Source organism: Podarcis vaucheri, assembly GCF_965113315.1.
Source record: "Podarcis vaucheri genome assembly, chromosome: 13".
Taxonomy (NCBI): Eukaryota; Metazoa; Chordata; class Lepidosauria; order Squamata; family Lacertidae; genus Podarcis; species Podarcis vaucheri.
In genome coordinates this window covers 36,956,718-36,981,699 of record NC_138751.1, presented here as the reverse complement: position 1 = coordinate 36,981,699, position 24,982 = coordinate 36,956,718, and the positions used below count along the sequence as shown (strand labels likewise).

The 24,982-nt window shown below is 49.2% G+C and overlaps 1 protein-coding gene across 4 annotated transcripts in view; it reads left to right on the top strand.

Annotated features, from left to right (window-relative positions):
- Nucleotides 1–24,982, top strand: part of MPP2 (MAGUK p55 scaffold protein 2) — an 83,076-nt gene that overhangs the window by 7,542 nt on the left and 50,552 nt on the right. For all 4 annotated transcript variants that reach the window (XR_014212741.1, XM_082194401.1, XM_082194403.1 and 1 more), the window contains exon 2: nucleotides 8,421–8,529. Coding sequence is in view for 3 of the 4 variants with exons in the window: in XM_082194401.1 (XP_082050527.1) it covers nucleotides 8,499–8,529 (31 nt within the window). In the remaining variant the exon portion in view is untranslated. The remainder of the gene's footprint in view (nucleotides 1–8,420; nucleotides 8,530–24,982) is intronic.

The following is a 24,982-nucleotide window of genomic DNA, read 5'->3' as shown; positions in this document are numbered from 1 at the left end:
TTGAATTATGGTGCTGGAAGAGACTCTTGAGAGTCCCATGGACTGCAAGAAGATCAAACCTATCCATTCTTAAGGAAATCAGCCCTGAGTGTTCACTGGAAGGACAGATCCTGAAGCTGAGGCTCCAGTACTTTGGCCACCTCATGAGAAGAGAAGACTCCCTGGAAAAGACCCTGATGTTGGGAAAGATGGAGGGCACAAGGAGAAGGGGACGACAGAGGATGAAGTGGTTGGGCAGTGTTCTCGAAGCTACCAGCATGAGTTTGACCAAACTGCGGGAGGCAGTGGAAGACAGGAGTGCCTGGCGTGCTCTGGTCCATGGGGTCACGAAGAGTCGGACATGACTAAACAACAAAAACCAGATGCTTGTGACCAGGTACATAGAGTTGCCTGAGTGCCAGGATGTCAGCGGACATCTCCACCATCTGGAGGTGCATGCCTGTGATTCATTGGATCTGGACTGTTTTCATACATCAATGCCCCATCCTGTAGACTTCTATCAGTTATATTTTACGTGCACAATCAGAATGAATTTCAGGAACCAAAATGCTTCCCCAGTGCAGTGGCGTAGCGTGGGTTCTCAGCACCCGGGGCAAGGCAAGTAATTTGCGCCCCCTAACCCATGGATTTTAGCACTCGAGTCTCTTCTGCGCGCCCCCAGATGTTGCGCCAGGTGCGACAGCCCCCCTGCACCCCCCACGCTACGCCACTGCTCCCACCACAAGTCTTCAGGACAGCCATCCGAAGGCTGGCGCGGGGAGAAGGTCTCTCCGCCCCACCGCCAGGCTTCGGAGCAGCCTTCCGAAAGCTGGCGGCGGGAGGAGGTCTCTCCGCCCCACCGCCAGGCTTCGGAGCAGCCTTCCGAAAGCTGGCGGCGGGAGGAGGTCTCTCCGCCCCACCGCCAGGCTTCGGAGCAGCCTTCCGAAGGCTGGCAGCGGGAGGAGGTCTCTCCCGCCTTGGAGAGGTTCCCGCTTCCTTGAGGGGGGCCGGCCAAACGCGCCCCCCCAAATGTTGCACCCGGTGTGGCCAGCACCCCTGGCACCCCCCACGCTACGCCACTGCCCCAGTGCAGCCTGAGCAGGAGCAGTGAACAAGGTTATAGTGAATTGTTGCAGTTTGTCTTCGCTTGCCCCACCCCACTGCCCTGCTCACAGTTGTGAATGATATTCTTAATGTTATGAATGGTCAGTGTCGCCATTAAGAAAAAGAGGTCAGTGTAGGCCAATATATATGTGGACTGTCCCTGGATAAAGTGACTTTTCTTCTTTAAGTACTCAAAGTTCTGTACCTAGCTCAAGGTTGTCACCTGAACTCTCCAGATGTTTAACTGAAACTCAATCACAACCAGTCCATCATTTCAAAAATAAGGCTTTATCCTTGCCTTGTCCCCAGATGGCAAGTAGGGATTCTGTTTTGGTGACTGAAACCTTTGTTTCGCAGGGGTCAGCAAACATTTTCAGCAGGGGGCCGGTCCACTGTCCCTCAGACCTTGTGGGGGGCCGGACTATATTTTGAAGAGAGAGAGAGAAAAAGAATGAATTCCTATGCCCCACAAATAACCCAAAGATGCATTTTAAATAAAAGCACACATTCTACTCATGTAAAAACACCAGGCAGGCCCCACAAATAACCCAGAGATGCATTTAAAATAAAAGGGCACATTCTACTCATGTAAAAACACCAGGCAGGCCCCACAAATAACCCAGAGATGCATTTAAAATAAACGGGCACATTCTACTGATGTAAAAACATGCTGATTCCTGGATCGCCTGTGGGCCGGATTTAGAAGGCGATTGGGCCGGATACGGCCCCTGGGCCTTAGTTTGCCTACCCATGGTTTAAGGAGTCATTTGGCACCTAGATTATCTGTATCTGAGTTTTAATAAATAATAATAATAATAATAATAATAATAATAATAATAATAATAATAATATTGATACCCTGCCCATCTGGCTGAGTTTCCCCAGCCACTCTGGGCAGCTCCCAACAGAATATTAAAAATACGATAAAACATCAAACATTATAAACTTCCCTGAACAGGGCTGCCTTCAGGTGTCTTCTAAAAGTCAGATAGTTGTTTATTTCCTTGACATCTGATGGGAGGGCGTTCCACAGGGCGGGCGCCGCTACCAAGAAGGCCCTCTGCTTGGTTCCCTGCAACCTCACTTCTCACAATGAAGGAACTGCCAAAAAGCCCTCAGAGCTGGACCTCCGTGTCCGGGCTGAACGATGGGGGTGGAGACGCTCCTTCAGGTATACTGGGCTGAGGTCCATGCCTTTCATACTGTCTTTTGTTACCCTGATTTCCAGCTAGCCTCTCTGCCAGCTCAGAATCCCTCTGGCTCGCTCTCCATGCTCTCATCCCTACAATAAATTCCATCTCTTGTTAGACCAGAGATGGGCAATCTTTGGTCCTGGAAGCTGAATGTGACCCCCAGGTCTCTCTGTCTGGCCCTTGGGAAATACCTCAGGTGATATTTTCCCCAGCGTTGCTCCACACCCTCTTAGAGTGCTTTTGCCTGGCTAGCAGAATGTACCTTTGACCTGCTGTAAAGAATATTTCTTGCTCGGCTGGCTAGAAGATGGAAAGATGGTGTGTGCTGATGTGTACTGTATGTAGAAACCTTTGGATTCTGTGTGTGCCTGTCACATAGCCTACTTTACAAAGGTACTTCCTGCAGCCAACCTGTTTCTTTCTGTCCCTTCCTCCAGGGATGCCTTGCCACGGATCGTAAATAGCCAATTGCTTTTATTTATATGCTTGCAAGAATTTTAGAAGGAGGTTGACCTCCATTTCCAGCTCCAGACAGATTAAAACATTCTATTGCAGGCAATTTCCATGATCAAACTACAGTGGTACCTTGGTTCTTGAACGCCTTGGTACTCGGATGTTTTTGCTCCCGAACGCCGCAAACCTGGAAGTGAGTGTTCTGGTTTGCGAACGCTTTTCGGAAGCCAAATATCCAATGTAGCTTCCTCGGCTTCCAACTGAGTGCAGGAAATTCCTGCAGCCAATCGGAAGCCGTGCCTTGGTTTTTGAATGTTTTTGGAAGTCGGACGGACTTCCGGAATGGATTACGTTTGAGAACCTAGGTACGGTTGTATTTATGTATAGCCCAGATCATCAAATCAGTGCATAAAAAGTGTTCTAGAAATTTCCTGGCTTCCTCTGATGCCAGAAAAAGTTTTGCTCTTTGCTTTACAGTTTTTCCCATTGGGATTTTAAGATTTTATAAAACTGGCATCTTTAAAACGCTTACAAAACATTTGCAAAATGTTGTAACGTTTCTAGCTGCTTAGTTCAGGCAGCAAGGATGGAAAAATACCTGCTCAAGATATTTACGCAGTCTTTAGACTACAGATCCATGATGCAGCGTAGCTGGAGATGGAATATGCATGTGTGATTATATCTGAGGCCCCACTGTAATGGAAGCAATCCTCTGATAATTCAAGGCCAAAGATCAAAAAGGGTTTCCAAAAGAAATCCATTGTGCTTCCCACCCCCAACTAGATCGAAAGACAAAATTCTTCCTTGCAGGTTTCAATATGCCTAATTTAAGTGGCTGAGGATAGTAGTCAGGAAATGTTCATCAGGGTCCTTCCTTGGAATCTGCTAGCCTAGGAAGCTGTGAGTAAGGAGGTGATATAGGCGCCTCTGGGCATGTGCAGAAGGCCAGCTCCAGGAGGGGGGCATTTGCCAGAGCTCAGTCGGTAGAGTATGAATCTCAAGGTTGTGGGTTCGAGCCCCATGTTGGGCAAAAGCTTCCTGTATTGCAGGGGGTTGGGCTAGATGACACTTTTGGTCCCTTCCATCTCTACAATATGGAGAAGCTCCAAAACGAGTGGGGCTTCTGAAAGCAGCTCACCATTTCAACTTTGCACAGAGTATCCCAATCAGATAAGATGCAGCCCGAGAGAATTCTCATTTTGCACATTCAACCTCTTCCAGTTTAACTGGGTCCTGCCGAGGAGACCACACTTGACTCCCTCTCAGATTCTGGATCCGGGTCTGCCTTCGGGCCCCACCAAACATCTACGAGTCCATTAGCAAAAGGGATGTGACTCCTCCGTCCCCAGAGTACTATTGATCCCTCGCTTATTGATGGAGCCCCTGCTCGAGGGCATGTTGGCTGTGTGATGGATTATTTCCCTCTGCTGCCAGAAGACCAGGTTGAGATTTCTCTTGCGAGCTGTCAGCGAGGGCTGCATTAATAATGGAGCGTCTTAGGGGTGACCGGCCAGGGCAATTTCCTTGGCTTGTGGTTTTATTTATTTTTTAAGTGGCTTGCTTGTAAAGAGAAGCCTGCAAATTGTGTGGCTTCTGTTGGCTGAAACCCTGGAAGGTGTAGAAGTGAAACCTGAAGCTCAGGAGAAGCTCATCATTGCAGCCCCCATAGCCCCCAAATACCAACAACTATGTTGATGTTTAGTCGTTTAGTCGTGTCCGACTCTTCGTGACCCCATGGACCAGAGCACGCCAGGCACTCCTGTCTTCCACTGCCTCCCACAGCTTGGTCAAACTCATGTTCGTAGCTTTGAGAACACTGTCCAACCATCTCATCCTCTGTCATCCCCTTCTCCTTGTGCCCTCCATCTTTCCCAACATCAGGGTCTTTTCCAGGGAGTCTTCTCTTCTCATGAGGTGGCCAAAGTATTGGAGCCTGGAGAGCCAGTGTGGTGTAGTGGTTAAGAGCGGTAGTCTTGTAATGTTTGGAACTGGGTTCGTGTCTCCGCTCCTCCATGCAGCTGCTGGGTGACCTTGGGCCAGTCACACTTCTTTGAAGTCTCTCAGCCCCACTCACCTCACAGAGTGTTTGTTGTGGGGGAGGAAGGGAAAGGAGAATGTTAGCCGCTTTGAAACTCCTAAAGGGGAGTGAAAGGCGGGATATCAAATCCAAACTCTTCTTCTTCTTCTTCAGCTTCAGGATCTGTCCTTCCAGTAAGCACTCAGGGCTGATTTCCTTAAGAATGGACAGGTTTGATCTTCTTGCAGTCCATGGGACTCTCAAGAGTCTCTCCAGCACCATAATTCCAAAGCATCAATTCTTCGGCGATCAGCCTTCTTTATGGTCCAGCTCTCACTTCCATATGTTGATCATATGTAATACAAATTGGAATGTTCAGTTGTTGTTGTACTACATCCTTCATCATCCCTGACCATTGCCTGTGCTGACTGGGGCTGGTGGGAGTTGGAGTGCAATGACAGCAGGAGGGTCACAGGTTCCCCGTTCCAGATATAAATCTGAAAGAGTAGTACCTGCTCCCCAGTTTATTATGTTCCGCTAACATTTACAAGATGGCGAGCTGGCAAAGGACGATGCAGTGGTTAACATGTGTCACTTTGGGGAGAGCTGGGCTCATGTGCCTTGATCAGTCCTAGTTGCGGAATATTATCCTGACAGAGAAGGGGTTGGGAATCTTTTTGGGTTCCCTCATGGTCTTCCCGGGACCGTAATACCTCAAGGACCGCCTCTCCCCATATGAACCGACCTGGACTCTGCAACCATCCTCTGAGACCCTTTTTTGTGTGCCTCCTCCACGAGAGGTTCAGAGGGTGGCAAGACAAGAGCGGGGCCTTTTCTGCAGTGGCTCCCCATTTGTGGCATGCTCTCCACAGGGAGGCCTCCTTACTGTTGGGACAGGGGCGAGATTAAATTCAGTTTGCATTTAAATGCAAACAACTCGAATAATTTGCAAACTGATGCAGAAATGTGAAGAACTCAAGATTGGGGGGGGGAGAGAGAGAGAATCCAGGTTGACAGATTCATCTATCCCTTGCCTGGAGATGGCATGTGGTCCCATCTGGGGGTGGGCCTTTGCCCCACAGAGGCAGTGTCCTCAGCGTTATACAGTGGTCCCTCGGGTTACCTATGCTTCAGGTTACATACACTTCAGGTTACAGACTCCGCTAACCCAGAAATATTACCTCGGGTTAAGAACTTTGCTTTAGGATGGGAACAGAAATCGTGCTCTGGCGGCACGGCGGCAGCAGGAGGCCCCATTAGCTAAAGTGGTATCTCAGGTTAAGAACAGTTTCAGGTTAAGAACGGACCTCCGGAACGAATGAAGTACTTAACCCGAGGTACCACTGTACTCCCAAAGGATGTGTAAGTCTAGAAATGGATTTTTGCCGTTCATATTTTAATCGAAGTGGGAAGACTATCTTTGAGGGCATCTAATGCTCAACTCTTCTTCTAGGAGGCAAGCATTGCCAAGCCCACAACACTCATTTCTGGACCTGAGCCTAGAGAACACAAGCATCTCATTTGAACCATGGGCCTCCCTGATCCAAATCCAGCACTGTTATTGTACCCCAGCCTCCCCACTCTGGTGCCTTCCGTATGCTGTCAGACTACAACTCCCATCATCCTTGACCATTGGCCAGCTGGGAGCTGGAATCCAAGAATATTTTGAGGGCAGCATGTTGGTGCAGGCTGCTCAACCCCTTGTAGCAACCTGGTTTTAAATAGGTAAAGCTGCACGAGGTTTGAAAAGCCGCTTCGCCTGCTTATGGTTAGTAGCTAGCTTAGGACTATTTTTATGCTTTGAGTGTGAGCATCTGTTGAGCTGTTCAGCTCCAGTTTCGAGAAGGGAGAGGATGCAACGAATAAAGGCCATCCTGTGCAGGGAAAGCACAGGGAGCAGTCCAAGAACTGCCAAGAGATGCAAAAAGAAAACAATCCAAAAATCATAAGCAGTGTAGTGAGAAGCGCCGCTGCAGGCAAATCCCCTCAATGGAGTCGAATGCCTTATCCCGAGCATCCTGAGTCTACTGCTTCCGTCAGAAGCGTCTCCATAGGCTTGCAAGCAGCAGTCACAACTCCGCAAATGGAATATACCCAAAAGGACAGCATCCCAAAACAGAATCAAATGGGAGGGGGAGATGCAGGAGGCAGACTTAGGAACTCATGTCATATAACCCCCATTTGGGGTCTCCCAATTAGGTCTCCATTAGATGATTATTGAGATTTCTTAGCCGACTAGTTTCTAAGGAGCTACAGATTCCTATGGTTGTAAAAGGTTAAGGGAAGAAAGTGTTCGCTCCCTTTCCTGGAGTGCTGATCTTCAAAACATAGGTAGTGGGTACATTGGGAGGGATGTTTTGCCAAGAGCTTCCTGAAACCTAGGCCTGATCCTGTTAGCAGTGTGGGTAGACAATCTCAGCCTGCTTTTTAATGGTTTTAAAAGGCTCTTAAAGAGGAGCTTTCCAACATCAAAGCTTAAGCGGAGAGCGTAGAGAGACCCACCTGCCTTTAATTCTGGCTCCGCCCACCACTGACATTGGCTCCGCCCATTATGGACATTAGGTCCTCGACCAATTACCAGTAAGGGGAAGTGGTCCTCAACAATGAAAGCTTAGAGACCAGGGCATGGTCAGGGAGTCAGCCAGCAATAAATCACATAGAGTAAGTGAAAGAGGAACAATGCCTGCTCAGGGGTGCGAGGCCTAATGAGCACACCAGCTCTTCTCAAGGTAGGGCTTGCCCCTATGAGGCAGTTGTGGGAGCAGAAGGTCCCCGGCTGCCTAAATCTTCTCCTCCCCTGGGTCTTTCCCAAGCAATCTGAGACTACGCCGCCGTGCCTGTCTCTGCTGCTCTCTCTTCATACCTCTTCTGGTTCTGGGAGACTTGGTGGGAGGGGAGCTTCTTCACCAGTCTGACTCATCTCTGCCTCTTGCCTCCCTCCTCTCCTGCTTCCACTGCTGATTTTGGACTTCTCTCTGCCATAGACTCTCCCTGCTGATTTTGGACTTCTCTCTGCCATAGACTCTCCCTGCTCACTAAGCCCTGTCACCCCTTCATCTTCTGACACTTCTTTCTCCCAATCTCCTCCCTCTGACCACTCATTGTCATCCCACTACCACTCTCCAGTATCTGAGCCTTCTTCCTTTGGGGGTTCCCCAGCTGTTGCCTCCCACCATTCCTCTGTGTCCAGCCAGCCCATGACAGGCGTTTGCTGTCCCTGGGTTCAGTACAGTAGACCCTCTGAATGCGCCTCTTTGTGGCCTCGACTGACTCCTCCCCAGCTTTCTGGAAATGAGAGCTGGTTTTTTAAGCTCAGCTCCGTTCTGGCCCTAGATTCAAAACATGTTCGGAGTTCCCTGTTCTCTAATTTTAGGTGCCTTTCTGCAGTTGGTAGATCTTGTGGTTGTAGGCACAGACAAGACAAGCTGCCCTCCTCATGCCCTAGACTAGGCATGTCGAACAGGTCAATCTGTGGTCCCCTAGTTATATCTCTCTGCCAAAAAAAAAAGCTCAAAAACTCTGGCTTCCTAAAAAAAGCTCAAGAACTTTGGCTCCCTAAAAGCATAGATCACTGTCAGTTTCTTTTATACTGTGAGTAGATCGCAATCTCTTGGGAGTTGGACATGCCTGCCCTACACCATCTATCAGTTGTTTCATTTCTCTCCTCTTCACAGCACCGCCAAGAAGACTCACCAGAAGGAACGCCAGCCACCTGAACTTCTGACACTGCGCAAACATCCCCAGCTGCTGAGATGCCTGTTGCTTCCACCGACTCTGAGACAGGTAAAGACTTGCTCCTATCTCAGCATCCCCAAACCTGCTCCACTCCGAGTACAGTCGTACCTTGGTTTTTGAACAGCTTAGTTCTCGAACGTTTTGGCTCCCGAACGCCGCAAACCCAGAAGCGACTGTTCCGGTTTGCGAACTGTTTCTGGAAGCTGAATGTCCGCCGGGGCTTCCGATTGGCTGCAGGAGCTTCCTGCAGCCAATCAGAAGCTGGGCTTTGGTTTCCGAACATTTTGGAAGTCGAAGGGACTTCCGGAACGGATTCTGTTCAACTTACAAGGTACGACTGTGCTACGGATTATTCCTCAAATATCTGCTTTGTACCATTTTACGACTGCCTGCAAGTATGCGGGGCTATGGCTGGAACCAAACACTTGCTCGCGAGCACACCTTGGCAGATGAATCCAGGTGGGAAAAGTTTCCTTGATGATGGGGGGGGGGGGAGCTCGCAAAAGCAGCTATAGAAAACAAACGTGCCTATATGTAAAGGTATATAAGAAAATTCTAAAATCTACGGTAGGGTGGTACCTTCAATTAGCCCAACCAAAATATCACAAAGCAGTGGGAAAGCTGTTGAGTTCTCCAGAGCTCTTCATCAGATCAGGTGTGGGGAAGGCCCCAAGATGTTGCTGGACTCCAGCTCCCATCAGCCCCAGAAAGCATGACCAACGGCCAGGGATGATGGGAGTTGTAGTTCAGGCATATTTGGAGGGCCACAGGCTTCCTGCACCAGGGCTAGATGGTAAACGGAGCAATGTGAGGTGGAAGACTTCATTGTTGTTTTTTGGGGCTGATGTTGAAGCCAAGGAGTCTGCCTCTAGGGCTGGGCAATATACCGTCCAAAACTGTTTTGAAGTCCATATCAAGATATTGGTTTCATAATTTTTGACCTGGCGATATATACCACCAATCATGATGTGTCTTTGCTATGCAAAAATCACCATGTGGGAGAGGGTGATCCAGTCACGCTTCCGAAGGGTCCTGCCGGCTCCTCCATTCATGACCATCCCGCTGGCCCTCAATGCCTCTTACCGGGTCTACCTTGCAGGGGTGGCAGCGGCGGCGGCTGACATGGGCTACGACGGTTACTACTGGCCCTCGGTGAAGGAGGAGATGGAGAAGGAGAGCTGCTCTGGGGGATTCCCTGCCCCCAAGGCTGTTAGCAGCCCGGAAGGGAAGGGCCCCAGAAATAACCCAGATCTCTCCCCGTGGTCTTGCAGCTCTGGGTTATTCACTTATTATACACCAGATTCTGCAAACAGCCCCAACAAGCCGCCCCCTCCCCAGTTCTGACTGCAAGGAGGAAAGAAGAGCAAAACTCGCACCACTTTCTCTCAAAAACAGCTGCAGATCTTGCACCACAGATTCCAGATGCAGAAATATCTCAGTCCACAACAGATCCGAGAACTGGCATCAGTCTTGGGACTCACCATGTGGGAGAAAGCGTGATAGCTCCATCCTTATTCCAGACATTGTGATATATCAGTATATTGCGACATTTGGTTATGATACGTTGTGATGTTGAAAACCACGTACCACCCAGCCCTGGTGATTCAGTGGGGGGAGAAGGTAGCAGACATCAAAATGAGGTCCTGTGCAGGTATTTGCTTTCCTTTGCCCTTGTTTTTGTTGCTGCGAAGCCGAGTGCACTTTCCCATGGTGTAACATGATCCTGACTCATTCTGCTTTTTGTATCAGGGTTTGCGTGGCCTTCATTTTCCGTGGTGTTTTGCATCAAAAGTTCTTATTGTTGCTGGGAAATATAAGCAGGAGCGTGAACAGTGCTGAGTATCTTAATTTCCCTCCAGCTTCTTTGAGGTGTTTAGTCTAAGTGGGGCTCTCAGAGTTTGTTGTCATTCCTACGAGTTTCTCATAAACTATCTTTTGTGCTTTTGTTTTCTTGGCGCTGAGGACAAAACTATAACATCGTTTTGGAAGTACTTGATAGTCAGGGTGCTGTGTATATGGCACAGACTTCTTGTCAATAACTTTTGGGATTTTCACCATTCCAAATATTCCGACTCTCATCTTGACTCAAAAAGGTGCATATTTTGAGAGAAACTGCAGCTGCATTCACACAGCAGTTTGTTCCATGTGGTCTTTGTTTCAGAAATGCTGTTGGGCTACTTCAGTTGCTTTTGTTTGATTTGGAAACAGCCCAAAGTCTGTGAATTTTGATAACAAACGTGGTTTGCGACGGGGGTTGAATAACTTCGAACACAGCTGTACATCATAATGTGGTTTGTCCCTTGAAGGAGGCGGCCTTTGTTCTTTCAAATTTCAGTGGTGCCTACAAGAAATATGCAAAATAACTAAAGAAGTATTAAAAGTCACCCCAGAACTGGCCCTACTAAACATCTCCCAAGATAATAATGCCCACTCACATCATAAAGAGCTCATAACCCACCTACTCTCAGCAGCCAGAAACATCATAGCAGACCCTGGAGAGACCTGTTGGGAGTAAGCATGGATCACGGGTAGGCAAACTAAGGCCTGGGGGCCGGATCTGGCCCAATCGCCTTCTAAATCCGGCTCATGGATGGTCCGGGAATCAGCGTGTTTTTACATGAGTAGAATGTGTCCTTTTATTTAAAATGCATTCCTGGGTTATTTGTGGGGCATAGGAATTCATTCATTTCCTCCCCAAAAATATAGTCTGGCCCCCCACATGGTCTGAGGGATGATGGACCGGCCCCTGGCTGAAAAAGGTTGCTGATCCCTGATGGATCAAATAGTATGGGAAACAGCCTTATTAGAAAAACTAACCAATAAAATGAAACTGACATGGGGACAAATAGAAGAAGACGCCTTCACCCTGGTATGGTTCCCCTTTGTCACATACGTAGTCCAACAAGACAACAACAAGAATCCCCTGGCAGCATACGGGTCAATTTGGCTAACCTGATCCAAACACCCACCCCTACCCCCACTCACACACAAAAACAAACCTCACTACAGCCAACCAAAGACAACCAACCACATCCTAAGGCACCACTAACCTCTCTTACCGTTTAGTTTAGTTAAAGCTATGGTTTGCCCAGTAGTGGTGTACGGAAGTGAGAGCTGAACCATAAAGAAGGCTGATCACCGAATAATTGATGCTTTTGAATTATGGTGCTGGAGGAGACTCTGGAGAGTCCCATGGACTGCAAGAAGATCAAACCTCTCCATTCTGAAGGAAATCAGCCCAGAGTGCTCACTGGAAGGACAGATCCTGAAGCTGAGGCCACCTCATGAGAAGAGAAGACTCCCTGGAAAAGACCCTGATGTTGGGAAAGAGTGAGGGCACAAGGAGAAGGGGACGACAGAGGATGAGATGGTTGGACAGTGTTCTCGAAGCTACCAGCATGAGTTTGACCAAACTGCGGGAGGTAGTGGAAGACAGGAGTGCCTGGCGTGCTCTGGTCCATGGGGTCACAAAGAGTCGGACACGACTAAACAACTCAACAACAGCAGCCTCTCTCACCACCAAGGAAATACAACAAGCCAATAGTAAGAGAACCCACACAAGTGATGCTGACAAAAAAACCAAGGAAAAAAAGGAGCTTTCACACAGCTTTGGGGACATGAGTGCGCCGGACGTGCAGTGATGAGCTGCCGTGCACGGGGGTGGTGGCAAGAGCCCCCCGTGGTGTTCCTTTTTGTCACACCCCCTCAGGGATGGCCCCCGGGGCCCCCCCGCCCCCCTTCGTATGCCTCTGCTCCCAGGGGGCACATCTCATGGACCACAGGAGCCATTTGGTTTCAAGTCTCTGCACTCATCCTCAGCATCTACCTGCTAGCTCTTGTCTCGATTTCTAAGCTCTTGCCTGTCCAATTATATCTCCTCTCTGAATCTTCTGATTACACAGGGAGCGCAGCCTGTAATCCTCACATCTCTGCATAAGCCGGTTTACCACACATGGTAGTGAAAGTGTCAGGTCTTGCCCTAAGCTGACAGCTACCACAACTGTGGATGAAGTTTGCAGGCTAGACTTCCAAACAGCCTTCATACATACCCACAGCCCCTCTTAGACTGGATATTAAAGGTAAAGGTAAAGGGACCCCTGACCATTAGGTCCATTCGTGACCGATTCTGGGGTTGCGGCGCTCATCTCGCTTTATTGGCCAAGGGAGCTGGCATACAGCTTCCGGGTCATGTGGCCAGCATGACTAAGCCGTTTCTGGAGATCCAGAGCAGCGCACGGAAACGCTGTTTACCTTCCTGCTGGAGCGGTACCTATTTATCTATTTGCACTTTGACATGCTTTTGAACTGCTAGGTTGGCAGGAGCAGGGACCGAGCAACGGGAGCTCACCCCATCGCGGGGATTCGAACCGACGACCTTCTGATCGGCAAGTCCTAGGCTCTGTGGTTTAACCCACAGTGCCACCTGCGTCCCAGTCTGGATATTAGGCAGCCCCTATTTCCTCTCTCCTTTCCTTTTCTCTAGCCAAGTACAGAAACCCATCTGCTAGGGTAAAGCGTGGCTCTGTGTGCATATAATAGGGGGACAAGAATGTTTTCTATTGGGGAACGTGGGTGGCGCTGTGCTCTAAACCACTGAGCCTCTAGGGCTTGCCGATCAGAAGGTCAGCGGTTCGAATCCCCGCAACAGGGTGAGCTCCCATTCCTCTGCCCCAGCTCCTGCCAACCTAGCAGTTCAAAAGCACACCCATACAAGTAGATAAATAGGTACCGCTGCGGCAGGAAGGTAAACAGCTTTTCCGTGTTGTCAGGGAACTGACCTCAGAGGGAAAGGAGGTGATAGGGCTCCCAGAGACTGGGAGAGACTCAACAGCCAAAGCAGGGACCAGCAGGGGGAGCGCGGGGTCTCTGGAGGAGGATCTCAGGGATACTGAGAGAGATGCAGCAGCGCAGGCAGGAAGCAGGGGGGAGAAAGGGGTGAGAGACACGTCCAGTGAAAATAGTGGGGAGGTGTCAGAAGCAATTGCAGGGAGACCCATGCTTCGTCGGAAGCTGTCACGTCGTGAGTCCAGGAGACGTGTTTCCGTTAAGGAACTTCTTTGTTGGAGGCGTTTCCGCAAACAGCCACTGTCGGACTCTAACAGTGACTAGAGCAGACATGTCTGAGGAGCTCTGTCACACACAGAGGTTTGTGGGGCCGCACAAACTCTGAAGGGGCACCATTTTAAGCACAAGCAGCTAATCATCCCCTAATAGCAGTCCGACAGTCTCTGTACGCTGCCTGTGCAGGAGAAAGCATCATGAGCGACCCAGCCGGAGCAGGGGGAGGAGCTGATCCAAGCTTGGAAGAAAGATGCCGAGCATTGGAGGTCCAACTGGCGCTGCAGACGGCGAGGCTCGAGGAGAGGAGGGCTCAAGATGCAGACAAGAAGGGGAGAACCACTCAGTTCCCCAGAAAGGTACCAGGATTGGTGCAGAAGTTTGGGGGGGACCCCAAGGATTACCATGCCTTTAGGACTGAAATGCAATATGCCCTGAATGTCCAGTTTGATGAGTTCCCTGATGAGGAATCTCGAGTTGCTTTTGTAATTGGGCATCTTGAGAAGGGCGCGCGAGACTGGGTTCGACCCCTGATGGCAACGCACAACGATATCCTAAAGGACACTATGAAATTTTTTCGTGCAATGGATATCATGTTTTCCAGCGACGTTGAGGAAGGGGCGGTGCGCAGACAGTTAATGGCTTGCAAGCAGGGAAGCAGATCTGTCCGTGAGTACTGGACTGAATTTACCATGCTGATTCACAGATTGGGGTGGGATTTATCGGCAGCACCCATTCAGATGCTATTTGAAGAAGGTCTTTCTTCAGCTGTGAAAGACGAGCTGGCCAGGAGCCCCAGGGCGGTGTCTATGGATCAGCTGACCAAATCTGCGCTGACCATTGGAGCGCGCCAGGAGGCAAGAGCCTTGGAGAGGCGGGAAGGGAGAGGGGAACGTTGGAAGGAGTTACGCATTCCAGACATTCCTGAGCCAGCTTTCCCGCCGGCAGAGCCGATGGAAATCGGAACAGCCCGCGCGCGCGCAGTTTCAAAGCCCAGTGAGGGGGCGAAGAAGGAGGGAAAGGGAGCCCGGAAATGCTATCTCTGCCAACAGCCAGGCCACTTTGCCAGAGTCTGCCCCCAGAGGAAGGAATGGCAAGGGATGGTGGGAACTGTTGAGGGGGAAGAGCAGGGAGAAACGGAGCAGGTAAAAGCCAACGCCTGGTTGCCATCAGGGCACTGCAGCCAGGCCAAAGAGCAGTGAAAGTGCCCCTTCCCCAAGTGCCAGTGCCAGAAGCTCCTCGACCGGCTCTAGTGATTGAAGTGTCGCTAGAGCTGCAAAATGGACACCCCCTAAAAATAAAGGCACTGTTGGACTCAGGCAGCTCCTGCAATTTTATGAGCAAGGAGTTTGCTGCTGAACACCAGATACAGACTATCCCTTTAAGCAACCCCCTGCAGGTGACCACGATCGATGGCAGGGAACTGTTGGGAGGAGGAGTCAGCTTGCAGACCATCCCAATGATAATGAGGGTGGCAAGGCACACAGAACTGATAGCGTTTAATGTGGCCACCTTGGGAGGTGCTCCCATTATTTTGGGAATGAGCTGGCTAGCCCTACATGATCCGCTGGTGGGCTGGCATCAAAGAGTGGTTTCCTTCGGTTCCGCACATTGCTTAGAACACTGCAGGGGGGAAAAGGGGTCAGCAGGGGCCCAAGCCACCCTGGCAGGGACTGAAGTAGTGGAGAAGGGGAAGGTGCCACCACAGTATGCTGATCTCAGCGACGTGTTCAGCGAGAAGGAAGCTGACCAACTACCTCCGCATAGACCCTTTGATTGCCAGATCAATTTACTCCCTGGAGCACAGCTTCCTGTAGGCAAGTTGTATGCCATGTCAGACAGGGAAATGCAGGAGTTGCGAGCGTTCATTGACAAGAACCTGAAGAGGGGCTTCATCAGAGAGTCCAAGGCAGCGGGGGGTAGCCCAGTGTTTTTTGTGGACAAAAAAAACACGGACAAGCCGAGGCTGGTATGTGACTTTCGGGCCCTAAATGCAGTGACAGAGCCGGCGGCTTTTCCTATGCCCAGGATTGATGATATTTTGACCAGGGTGCGGAAGGGAAAGATTTTTACAAAGCTGGACCTAAGGGGGGCGTACAACCTGATACGTATAAGGAAAGGGGATGAATGGAAGACCACCATGTTCACCCCTTTGGGGGCATTTGAATACTTAGTTATGCCTTTTGGATTACAAACAGGCTCCGCGTGTTTTCAAGCTTTCATGAACCACGTACTGGGGCCTTTGCTCTACAAGAATTGCGTGGCCTTCTTAGATGACGTGTTGGTGTATTCGGAGAATGAGGAGCAACATGTGAGAGACGTCAGAGAAGTGTTGAGCAGGCTGCAAGCCAACCGACTGTGGGTGAAACTGGAGAAGTGTCAGTTTCATACCAAGGAGGTGGAATTCCTGGGGTACCGCTTGTCAGACAAAGGGTTGGCCATGGACCCCGGCAAGGTTCAAGCGGTGCTGGAATGGAAAACACCCAAGACCAAGAAGGATGTGCAGAGGTTCCTAGGGTTTGGAAACTTTTATCGTAAGTTCATCCGCAACTTCGCCCACCTGACGGCGCCCATCACGGACTGTCTCAGCAGCAAAAAGAAGTTTGTTTGGACGGGGGAGGCGGAGCGAGCGTTTGAGGAACTGAAAAGGGCCTTCGCCTCTGGCGAACAACTTCTACATGTGGATTTACAAAAAAAGCTGAGGGTCGAAACAGACGCGTCGGACCGAGCCATAGGGGCGGTGCTTCTTCTGCAGCCGGGGAAGGAGGGGTCGGAGTGGCGACCGTGTGCCTTCTTTTCGCGGAAGCTGAACAAGTCTGAGAGGAACTACACGGTGTACGACCGGGAACTTCTTGCAATTTATGAGGCCTTCCGGAGATGGAGGCACCTACTAATTGGTGCACAACAGAAGGTGCAAGTGTGCACGGACCATAAGAATCTAGAGTATTGGAGAACTGCGCGAGTGCTCAACCAACGGCAGTTGAGATGGGCCCAGGAGTTCTCCAAATTTAACTTTGAGATTTGTTACGTACCAGGCCCGGAGAACGTTAGGGCGGACGCTCTCTCACGCAAACCTGAATATTTGGAGGGAGAGGGTGTACCCGAAGAGACCCATGTCATTCCCGAGGACCGCTGGGTGTGTGGGGCGGCATTGGTGGGGCAAAGGGAACTGGTAGAGGGAACGGGGCAGGATGTATACGCCCAGGACAAACTCAGGAGTCTTAGGAGGGAGGGAGACAAACCCGGGGGTTTTGAGGAGAGAAATGGGGCGTTGTACTACAAGGGAGCGTTATACATACCTGAAGGGGAATTGAGGGAAAAGGTACTCAAGCAACTGCACGATAACCCCACAGCAGGGCATTTTGGGCAACACAAAACCATGTGGCTGGTTACCAGGGAATTCTGGTGGCCCAAGGTCAGGGAAGATGTGCGTGAATATGTGAGAGGGTGTGACCGTTGCCAACGAGCCAAGGGGGAGAGGCGGGCACCGGCAGGTTTATTAGAACCACTACCCACGCCGGAAAGACCGTGGGAGGCAGTGGCAATAGATTTTATGACTGATCTGCCCAGGTCCAAAGGGAAAACAGCCATTATGGTGGTGGTAGATCTGTTAACCAAGATGGCACACTTTATAGCCTGCTCACATGCGGTCACAGCAGAAGAAACCGCCAAATTGTTTGTGGAAAATGTGTTTAGGTTGCATGGCGCCCCCTTGAGGGTGGTTTCGGACCGAGGGAAACAATTTACTTCCAGGTTCTGGAGGAAGCTCATGAGCTTACTGCATGTAGAGGTTAATTTCTCTACTGCCCGTCATCCAGAAACCAACGGGCAGGCGGAAAGAGCTAATGGTGTCCTCCAGCAATATTTGAGGTGTTATGTTAATGACAGAGAGAATGATTGGGTGGAGAAGCTGGCGTTGGCAGAATTTGCTTACAACAATGCAGAGAACGTGTCCACGGGAATGAGCCCTTTTTTGGCCAATCACGGGTGTCATCCCCGAGCCTTCCCAGGGGGGGAGGGGGAGAACTGGAGCGTTCCAGCAGCAGAACAGTTCGTTGAAGAAATGGAAGCGATCCATCGCCAACTCCAACTTAATTTAAACCGGGCGAAGGAGGAATATAAGAGGCAGGCAGACAAAACCAGAAGGGAAGGGGAAAGCCTTAGGGTGGGAGACCAGGTGTGGCTGTCCACCCAAGGGTTACCATTTAAAGGAGGTTGTAAGAAGTTAAGACCCAAAAGACTGGGCCCATTTGAAGTCACGCAACAGGTCAACCCAGTGGCTTTCAGACTCCGGTTACCGAACCACATGAAGTTGCACCCAGTGTTCCACAGATCGTTGCTGTCACCGTATATAGGGGACAGAGAGGGGAGGGTCAATAGGGGACCAGCGATGGAGGAAAAAGAACACAGCTACCATGCAGCGGAGATCCTAGATTCCAGGTGGAAAGGAGAGCAAGTAGAGTATTTGGTAATGTGGGAAGGGGAACCGGAGTCGGAAAACACCTGGGTCAGAGCAGAGGATGTAGATGACGAGGTTCTAATTGAAACTTTTCATCAGAGATTCCCTCGAAAACCCCAGCCAGTGGCGAGGTTCCGGAGGGAATACTTCGCCACCACAGACGAAGAAGAGGAGTTGGAGGGGTTCTCTGATTCCGAGGTGGAGGAGGATTCAGCGAGTCGGAACAAAGACCGATGGAGGGAGATGTTCGAGACGTCGGAAGATGAAGAGGATTCGTTTCGGGGTTTCAGCTCCTCACCGCCCAGAGGAGAGGGAGGGGGCGGGGGGGAAGGGGGCCCTGGAGGGGAGGTGGATGTCAGGGAACTGACCTCAGAGGGAAAGGAGGTGATAGGGCTCCCAGAGACTGGGAGAGACTCAACAGCCAAAGCAGGGACCAGCAGGGGGAGCGCGGGGTCTCTGGAGGAGGATCTCAGGGATACTGAGAGAGATGCAGCAGCGCAGGCAGGAAGCAGGGGGGAGAAAGGGGTGAGAGACACGTCCAGTGAAAATAGTGGGGAGGTGTCAGAAACAATTGCAGGGAGACCCATGCTTCGTCGGAAGCTGTCACGTCGTGAGTCCAGGAGACGTGTTTCCGTTAAGGAACTTCTTTGTTGGAGGCGTTTCCGCAAACAGCCACTGTCGGACTCTAACAGTGACTAGAGCAGACATGTCTGAGGAGCTCTGTCACACACAGAGGTTTGTGGGGCCGCACAAACTCTGAAGGGGCACCATTTTAAGCACAAGCAGCTAATCATCCCCTAATACGTGTGCTCTGGTTTCCGTCACTGTGTTCCGTTGTGCCAGAAGCGGTTTAGTCCTTCTGGCCACATGACCCACAAAGCTGTCTCTGGACAAACGCCGTCTCCCTCAGCCTGAAAGTGAGATGAGTGCTGCAACCCCATAGTCACCTTTGACTGGACTTAACCGTCCAGGGATCCTTTACCTTTTGCCTTACCTTATATTAGGGGAAATTGCTTTGCAGAAAATGTGCGCATCAGGCAAAATTGCATATTATATATATATATATATGGAGAACTTTGCACTAAAATGCTGATGAATTGTCATGAGGGTGCTTTTATTTTTAAGTAACACATTGCAAAACTGACATGGACATGCTGAGAACTGAATTCAGTATTGGACAAATGAGAAATTGGGTTTATTTGCCCCTTCCTGTTTGTGACTTCTCCCATTCTGAGAGATTTGATGTGCTGGTGGGATTTTGGTTCAGGGCTGCAGCCAGAGTTGTGCTCCCTCTGTCTGTCTCCCTGTCTCTCTCTGTCTCTGCTTCTCTCTTTAAATCTTTCTTTCATCCATCCCTAGTTTTAGCGTAACCTTGGATGCAAATCTCTTCCCCTCGTTGCCACAGAAACGAGGATGTAATAGAGCAGGCGCCGGGGAAGGGGAGGAGTAGGGGAAAATCAGGGAGCATCTTAAAGAGATTAGAAAACTGATGGCTTCCTGTGCAAAAACCCTGCATCAGGTGGAGCTCATGAGGGAGGCAAGGGGGGAATGAACAAACACGCCCCCCCCAAGCATCTTGGCCTCTTTTCAAAGCCTCAAGAAGTACAGTGATTCAAATGATTGCCATGCTTCAGTGAAAATGTTTGAATATATATACAGGCGTACGTTGGTTCTTGAACAGAATCCATTCCGGAAGTCCGTTCAACTTCCAAAATGTACAGAAACCAAAGTGCCGGACGTTCGGCTTCCAAAAATTGTTTGAAAACTGGAACAGTCACTTCCGGGGTTCGATTGTCTGGGAGCTGCTTTGTTTGGGAGCCAAGTTGTTCGAGATGCAAGGTACCTCTCTCTCTCTCTCTCTCTCTCTCTCTGTGTGTGTGTGTGTGTGTATCCTATTCTTGCTCCCAAAGGAGCCCAAGGCGGAAGACAACAGAACAGCAAAACAATAGAATTCAACACAAACATACAATCTTTTAAACCATTTCAGAATATTGGAAAACACTTCAAAATAACCTAACAGCTAACAATTTCAGGCTTGTCAGAAATGGAATATTTTAGACATTTGACATCTGGATGAGGAGCAATGCTGATCATCATCATCATCATCAGATCCTCCAGTTGGTTAATATGAAGGAGACACTGTGGATGATGCTGAACTTGGCAGGATGGTTTTCAGGTTCTCAAGTTTTGGTTGTCTTCTCAGCACCTGCAGGTGAAAGAAGTAGGTCTTGGGGTGATTGGTTAGAGCATGGGTAGGCAAACTAAGGCCTGGGGGCAGGATCCGGCCCAATCGCCTTCTAAATCCGGCCCGCAGATGGTCCGGGAATCAGCGTGGTTTTACACGAGTAGAATGTGTGCTTTTATTTAAAATGCATCTCTGGGTTATTTGTGGGGCATAGGAATTCATTCATTTCCCCCCCAAAATATAGTCCGGCCCCTCACAAGGTCTGAGGGACAGTGGACCGGCCCCCTGCTAACAAAGTTTGCTGACCCCTGAGTTAGTGGCAGCAGCGAAGCTGTTATCTGGTTGGCTTTAGCCCTTTTCTCCTTAGCTCTGCCCATGCTGATCAAGCCTCGCCTCTGAGCCTTCAGCCTCTAATCCCCACTCCAAACCCTGCCAGTGCGCTGCCCACCAGCTATGGAGGGACCATAGCTCAGGGGGAGTGTGCATAAAGTCCCCCATTCATTCCCTGGCACTTCCAGCTGGGAGAATCACATAACAGGTGATGGGAAAGACACTCTGCTGTAGTGGAGACCCATCTCCCGGTATGCCCCACGGAGGACCTTAAGGTCCACAAATGACAACATTTTGGAGGTCCCGAGTCACAAGGTGGTTAGGTTAGTCTTAACTAGGGCCAGGGCCTTTTCAGTACTGGCCCCAACTTGGTGGAACGCTCAGTCACAAGAGACTAGGGCCCTGCAGGACTTGACGTCTTTCCACAGGGCCTGCAAGACAGAGCTGTTCCGCCTGGCCTTTGGTTTGGACTCAGTCTGACCCTTATGTTTCCCTCCCCTTTATGGCTTTGACTTTTAAAATGACGCTGCGTTTTAAATTGCATTTTAACCTGTATTTTAAATTGCTCTTTTTCTTTTTTCTTATTATGTTTTTACTGAAATTTTATTGGTGTTAGCTGCCCTGAGGCCAGCTCTGGCCACGGAGGGCGGGGTATAAATAATAATAATAATAATAATAATAATAATAATAATAATCATCATCATCATCTAGAGTAGATGGTCAAAATATCTTGGCAAGACAGCTACTTCTTATGCCCTGCTCCATATTTGAATGCTAACCAGGCTCTGCCCCAACCTCACCAGGCTCCACCCTTTAAATTTCAGAATGTGAGCCTCTAGAGTCCTAGCAAACCGGCTTGGGAGGTGGCAGGAATCAAGACCACTCCTTTCTTCAACAGTCAAGATAAATTTGTGTTGCATCCGTAGTTGGCACATGGAATTCCCCATCCTATCCAGCAACTGTTAAAATATAAGCTAGGCTAGCTTTCTGGCAAGGCGATAGCCTGGGTGATGGGCCATTAAGGGATCAAAGGAAGTGGGTCTGTGCCGGATGATCAAATGGGTGGGGTTCCTCTCTCAACTCTCGAATAGTGAGAAGGACAAAGGGCAGAGTGGAGAGAGTTGGGTGGTGTGAACTAAAAGCTAGAAGGAAAGTGGTAGACTGGGAAGTCAGAGGGATGCTTGATTTCTGTTTGAATCCAAGGCTGTGACTATGAGGGAAGCAAGGCACTCTTGGGGTGTTAGTGCTGTGACCCCCCCCCCAGTTGTAGGCTCAGGTTGTGTGTGTGTGTGTGTGTGTGTGTGTAGGCTGGGGGAGGCATTTTTCCAAATTTTCTCCTGTGCTGATACTTTCCAACAGTTTGAGGGGAGACTGAAAGTTCTCTGGTAACTTTTGCTGATAAAGTTTGACTCAACTCCAGCCTGAACAGGCTTGATAGATTTAAGTACCATTTATAAGATTTAAGTACCCTTATAAGATTTAAGTACTCTGTAGCTGGAAGTGGCACCCAGTTCCTAAAAAACACTGGCAGCAATCTTTTAAAGAGACAACATTATAATTTTGAGAACCAACACAATTATTTGATTTCTGGCCACTTTGGGAGGGTTTGTAGCCTAAAAGTGGGATATATGTACTTAAAAATAGATTCCTAGGTGTCTGGGATGCAAGTGTTTGGGAAGGTTCCATATTTGGTTTAAAATCTGAGCGATCTTTTTAGCTAGACATTCAGGGTGGTGAAAGCCCATTTTTAATGCACAGTAGTAGTGAGGGTTCATGGCAGCAAAGCACATTTATATCACATTTAAAGGGCGGTAGCTTCTGGTCCAAATCAATTAACCTGCCCTTTCCAATCAGTTTATTACAGTCATAGACCAGCAGTCAGAGAATAGAATATTAAGTGGATAAAAAACAAAACTGATAATTAAAACACATAAAAAACTAAAAACAAATTAAAAACATTCAGTAAAACAGACAATTAAAACAATGTACAACAATGAATTTAGACACACTGTGCAACAATAAACTATCCCAGGGAGTTGACTCAGAGTCACCTATGGAACCAGGTTTGGGGATTTTCATACTGGACTATTTTGAGTTGAGCGATAGTCTGTGTCTACAGATTTGCACACAGAATCTGGCGACCATCCAGGTCTTCTTCTGGTCTTTGCCTAACAGCAAAAGGTCAAATTTTTGCTTTTGTGGGAGGTCGCCAAGCCTCACCAGTATTATACTCTGGTTTCACCTCAGATCGTATAATTAATCTGCCAGTTTCACTTGTTGCCCCATCAGAGTTCAGTCCAAATTTGCTGGCAGTACAAGAGAGAACACAATTCACAAAGCCAACCCCCTTGACAAGTGTTCCTTGCTCTCGTAAGCAGGCACAAATGCATGCGCGCACACACAGTGTTTATATATTTTGCATCTCATTGTCTGGCAATTCTTTTTTGCCTCATTTGAGACTGTTAGAAAAGAGGTGGGGAAGAACTGCCTCCCCTTGCCTTTGGTTCCGCTGCAAAACTGAGCTGAGAGCAATCTTAGCAGGGTTGTGGTACCCTGAGACGGTTGCCACGGCAGCAGGAAGAAGTGCCCTCAGCATCTTTCCAGAAGACAGCTGTGAATGGCAGCCCAGTGAGTGACCTCTTTTCGGAAGAGAGGTTCTTCATTTCCTCTCTGAAATCAGAGCTTCATAGAGGAGGTAGGAGATAGCTGTCCCTGAGGCAAGGGACTGTGGGGATGATAATGTTGCCCACTTCCCTGGTGTTCCAGATTAAGGCTCCGTCCTAGATATGTGTGAAATATTTAGTAGGGTTAATTCTGTGGAAGCTGCTTTCTGTCTACCCAGGGGTGGAAGCAACAGCAGCCAGTTGAGAGACAGAAAGAGAGAGAGAGGTGTAAAGCCAAGCCACACATTCTGCTGTAGCAAAGATGACCTGGATAGCTCAGTTGGTTAGAGTGTGGTGCTGATAGTGCCAAGGTTGCAGGTTCGATCCTTGCATGGGACAAAATGCATATTTCTGTCAGTTTGCGTTTCTTAGTACAGAAAGTGTTGATCTGATGTGTAGATATCTTTCCTATTCTACTTAATTCAGGAAGGTTCTGGGAGCTTCTCTGTGTGAAAGAAGCAAGCAGAAGGTTCGTGAAGTTTGGGTTATTCCTTCAGAGAAGCTGAGTGCAGTGGTACCTCAGGTTAAGTACTTAATTCGTTCTGGAGGTCTTAACCTGAAACTGTTCTCAACCTGAAGCACCACTTTAGCTAATGGGGCCTCCTGCTGCCGCCGTGCCACCAGAGCCAGATTTCTGTTCTTATCCTGAAACAAAGTTCTTAACCTGAAGCACTATTTCTGGGTTAGAGGAGTGTGTAACCTGAAGCGTATGTAACCTGAAGCGTATGTAACCTGAGGTACCACTGTACAGCAGGCTTAAACTGGCTCTCTTATCCAGGGGCCAGAAAACATTTTCAGCAGGGGGCTGGTCCACTCAGATCTTTGGGGGGCCAGACTATATTTTGAAAAAAAGAAGGAGGAACGAATTCCTATGCCCCACAATTAACCCAGAGATGCATTTTTAATAAAAGCACACATTCTACTTATGTAAAAACACCAGACAGGCCCCACAAATAACCCAGAGATGCATTTTAAATAAAAGCACACATTCTACTCATGTAAAAACCCGCTGATTCCTGGACCGTCCATGGACTGGACTTAGAAGGCGATTGGGCTGGATCTGGCCCCCAGGCCTTAGTTTTTCTTATCTCTCTCTGTCAAGGTCATGCCGACTATAATAGTAAGGCCAGAAGGAGCTTGGGTTTCACTTTCTCTTTCTGTCTCTCTTCCTTCTGGTGTGGTGGTCTGTATGCTTAGTGTTAAGGTTTAGACTTCTTATAAGTTATTGGAAGTTTAAGTTAAGTCTTCCGCAACTGGATTTCTTATGGACTGTGCCAATCCTGAATGTATTGGATTTGTGACCATAATGCTCATATGCTTTCAGTAGCGGTAAAGCTCTTCTGGAAGAAATACGATTGCCTCTGCTCTATTTTGGGGGGGAATCCTGCAATGTGTTTAAGTTGTTACTCTGCTAACTATACACTGGAATCTACTCTGGATCAATATTGAGTAGAATTCCATGACAATTCCTGCAATGGCAAAGGGTTGGACCGGTGGTGGGCTTGCACCTGGAGGGAGGGGCTAGTGTCCCGGGGGCAGTGGTGATGTCAACCCCCCCCCAGGGATGACACCCAGGGCGGACCACACCCACCACACCCACCTCGCTCTGCCTCTGGGTTGGACTCGATGATCCTCAGGGTCCCTTCCAACTCTACAATTCTGTGATTCTATGTCAGCTTTCAGATGGGCAGCCATAAATGCTGGGGCTTGAACCTAGGAGCTTCTGCATGCAAAACAGATGCAAAACCGCTGAGCTTTGCTTCTTCATCTAGGCTCTGTGCAAGGAAAGTGTTCTGCATAACCTGG